The sequence below is a fragment of the Gobio gobio genome (genome assembly GCF_949357685.1).
Source record: "Gobio gobio genome assembly, chromosome: 6".
Classification (NCBI taxonomy): domain Eukaryota; kingdom Metazoa; phylum Chordata; class Actinopteri; order Cypriniformes; family Gobionidae; genus Gobio; species Gobio gobio.
The window spans coordinates 54,590,755-54,594,473 of NC_137102.1; the positions used below are offsets into that span (position 1 = coordinate 54,590,755).

At 36.3% G+C, this 3,719-nt stretch overlaps 1 protein-coding gene across 1 annotated transcript in view; it reads right to left on the reverse strand.

The window, feature by feature from the left end:
* The window catches only part of ghrhra (growth hormone releasing hormone receptor a), a gene marked incomplete at its 5' end in the record, with an annotated part of 37,419 nt that extends 36,813 nt beyond the window's left edge, over positions 1 to 606 (reverse strand). The window contains one exon of the mRNA XM_079820488.1: positions 468 to 606. Coding sequence (XP_079676614.1) covers positions 468 to 606 — 139 coding nt within the window. The remainder of the gene's footprint in view (positions 1 to 467) is intronic.
* Between the last annotated feature and the right edge of the window lie 3,113 nt (positions 607 to 3,719).

The window sequence follows — 3,719 nt, forward strand, 5'->3', positions numbered from 1 at the left end:
AACAGCAATTAAAAATTGTTTTAATAATAATAATAAAAACATCTACTTTGGGCATGCCATGGATGTAATCAAACCATCTTCTGGCTAACGCCTAACAATAAGAGTCTTTACAGAGTAAAGAATTTATAAAAGGTTTTCATAGATAGGTTGTAAAATGGTTGAATGCAATCACTAAATAAACTAATCAATTAAACTGGATTACTTGTTTTGTTTTATATTAATTTTAGTATAATTGAACTTAAAGGCAAGTAGTTTGATGACGCCAAGTTTGAGCGCAGAATCTTGGGAGTTGTCATCTTCACCTCACAGCCGGTGGAAAAGAATCGGGACGGGACGGGCAGAAATCATGTTCATGGATGAGATTATTAATGTTACTGTAGTTTGAAGCAGAGCAGGACGAGTGCTGTGGGAACTGAACGAGGCCGCTGAAGCGATTGCTAATGAGAGACGAGCATAGAGCATTATGCCAAGCTTCCGCTTCTCCCGCTTCTCCCGCTTCTCCCGCTTCTCCCGCTTCTCCCGCTTCTCCCGCTTCTCCCGCTTCTCCCGCTTCTCCCGCTTCTCCCGCTCAAGTGTATGTGAGGTAACGCAGCGTTGTTTTATCATATTGCATACATTTGAGTGTGTTGACATGTTATGACGTTACTCTGCGTTCGCTCCGCGGCTGCTGTGAGACACTTGTTGCACACTGCAGTGAGCTAGATCGATATTAGAATATCATATTAATAAATGCTGGATGGCTTGTTTTGCTAAATGGCATGCAATTCATTTTAAAACATATTATATGACGGACAAAATGCTGTATTACTGTTCAATAATTTGTTTTCTGTTGATGAATGTCTCCAAACAGTTGTTCCCTTGTCTAAACCATATTAAAGATCTTACATATTGTGCCTTTAATAGTTTTGAATGTTTAAAATTAAGAATGTTAACCTGATTCAATCACATGGCATTGAATTAACCTTATGTAATAAACTTAGGTTTACTGAGATAAACAATGTTAATTAAATGCATTATAACCCTGTTACGTGGAACCTGTTCACATAAACAAGTTAACTAAATATATATATTAAAGCTTTCCAGACCAGGATGGCCGAGTGGTTAAGGCGTTGGACTTAAGATCCAATGGACAAATGTCCTCGTGGGTTCGAACCCCACTCCTGGTAGAAGCTTTAGTACGCTTTAAACAGAGATTAGGTGGAATACTGTATACTCTAGATGAGAGATTGTTGAAAATCAACAACCAAACAGATGATAAAAAATGCTGCTTTATTTGTGATCAAAACTGCAAATGGTTAATAGAAGTTACACTGTAAAAAATGTCCGGCCTCTCCAATTGAAAATTTTCTAGTGACTGGCCACATGAACATTTTTCAGTTGGCCAAATTGAATTTCTGTGAATGGATGCAATTTAATTCACAGAAATTCAATTTGGCCAACTAAAAATCTTAGATGTGATCAGTCACTAGAAAACTTTCTCTTTTTTTTTTACAGTGTATATATAAGTTTAATCATGGACTGCTTCTGAGAGAACATTTAAAATGGCTATGCATTTCTAATTATTAAAACAAAAATGTTGTGTCAGTTTAGTCTGGTAGACTGTATCAGTAATATGATGCTATATGTGTCTGTCTATTGATGCTGACAGTCACTTTATACTCTAAAGGTTAAGTACTATTGGTTTATAATGGTCTGTATTAGTGAATTGTTGGTAATTGAGCTAGCATCGATTACTGTCATTTTAATGGAGTGGTTGTTATTTACTGGACGGATCTGTCAATACCAGAGGCGTTTCAGATGGTCTCAGATTCAAGGCACAAAAAGGCCACAAAATGCTGTATCCAGACCAGGCACCGCACTTGGACTCAAGCACACTTTACAGGGAATTCTCTGTCCCTATACTTTCGTCAGTGCTGCGTTCTGCACCTTAAAAAGAAGAAGAAAAGAATATGCTTGTTGTAATTTAAGTATTTCAATAAATATGTTCATAAATAGGCTAAAGTTGTTAATAAAATAAAATTAATAGTAATAAAATAAACTAAAGTTGTCGCTCATACTGAGCGTTAGCTTACATGATATTAATACATTGTATTCATTTTGAAGTTTTAACCATCTTTTGAAATGACTCATTTGAATTTTTAGACTTAGATTTAGCTTTTACATTTGGACAAGAATGAAAAGAGGACACTGAGGGGAAACGTGACTACAATTACTATAAATATTATACACACACACACACACACACACACACACACACACACACACACACACACACACACACACACACACACACACACACACACACACACACACACACACACACACACACACACACACACACACACACACACACACACACACACACACACACACACACACACACACACACACACACACACACACACACACACACACACTTTAATGATCAAATTAAATATTGTTTCTGCATATTTATAAATGTGTTAGAGGCAGAATCCTGCCCTCTGCTGGTTAGAGAAAAATCTGTAGGTTTTAGAAAATAAAAGTGTAATTACCATGTACATCCAGCAGAGGCCCATAGAGATCCATTCATTTTTCTGGATGTGGCTAACTGCTCTTATGACAGCTTTTGTGATTGTGAATAATATATATTTAAACATTATAAAATACAGTAAAGCAGTATTTTTGTCAACGTTTAGAATTTTTTGTTGTTTGAGTTCTTTTGAAGCGTCTTGTTTTTACAATAATGCCAAAAAGATATGCAATAATGCCACATTAGTTGCCACTAAAAGACAAGACTTGATTGTAATCACATATTATTAGTATACACAAATATATACTTAATATGTGTGCGTGCGCGTGTTAAAATAACTGCAGTATGACCCCAGAATGACCCTCTCTGGTGCTGTCCCATTGACAGTTAACCAGGATGGCCGAGTGGTTAAGGCGTTGGACTTAAGATCCAATGGACAAATGTCCGCGTGGGTTCGAACCCCACTCCTGGTAAGGGCAATTCTTTAAGAAACCTGAAAGAATGAAAAAAATCCATATATGTTAAGATTGCTTTAAATGCATGATGTATCGTCGTAACAATACATGTACTACAGTGTCTTGGTGTCATCCTCAGATAACACCTAAAGTCGTTACAGAAGATGTTTCTTTATTTCCAGGCAACGCTCAATGATTTTTTCATTCAATAAAACGTAATGGGGAGTAGAAACGCAACAGAACTGTCAAAAAGGCACACAAAAAAAAAATACAGTGGAATTTACGGTACTCTAAACTGTTGTCAAAATGCCCAACATAACACTTGAACATTTTAAAGAATTGTATTGATCAGAAAACGTATCTTTCCTCTATTAGCATATACAGAAAAGAGTGACAGAAAAGAAAGAATAAAATAATAATCCAATTAAAAATAAAGCGTCAAATTTTTAACAGAACGTTTTAACTTGTAGCTTTGATGTGCAGCTGTTAGTTTGGGCACGAGGACGGGATGTTTCACTGCAACGTCACTGAATGTACCATCTCTGCTCTGGGGGGCGACATTAATAAAATACGTGCACTTTAATACATATTTACACATTTGTACATATTGTATGAGATTATAATCAACTTTTTAATAAAGCAGACGCATATTATAATGCTAAAATCGTCTAGCCTGCATTGCACAGTTCCATATGAATAATGACATTCAACAGGAAACCCCTCTATCAGCTATAAGTTCGTGCTAACCGGCT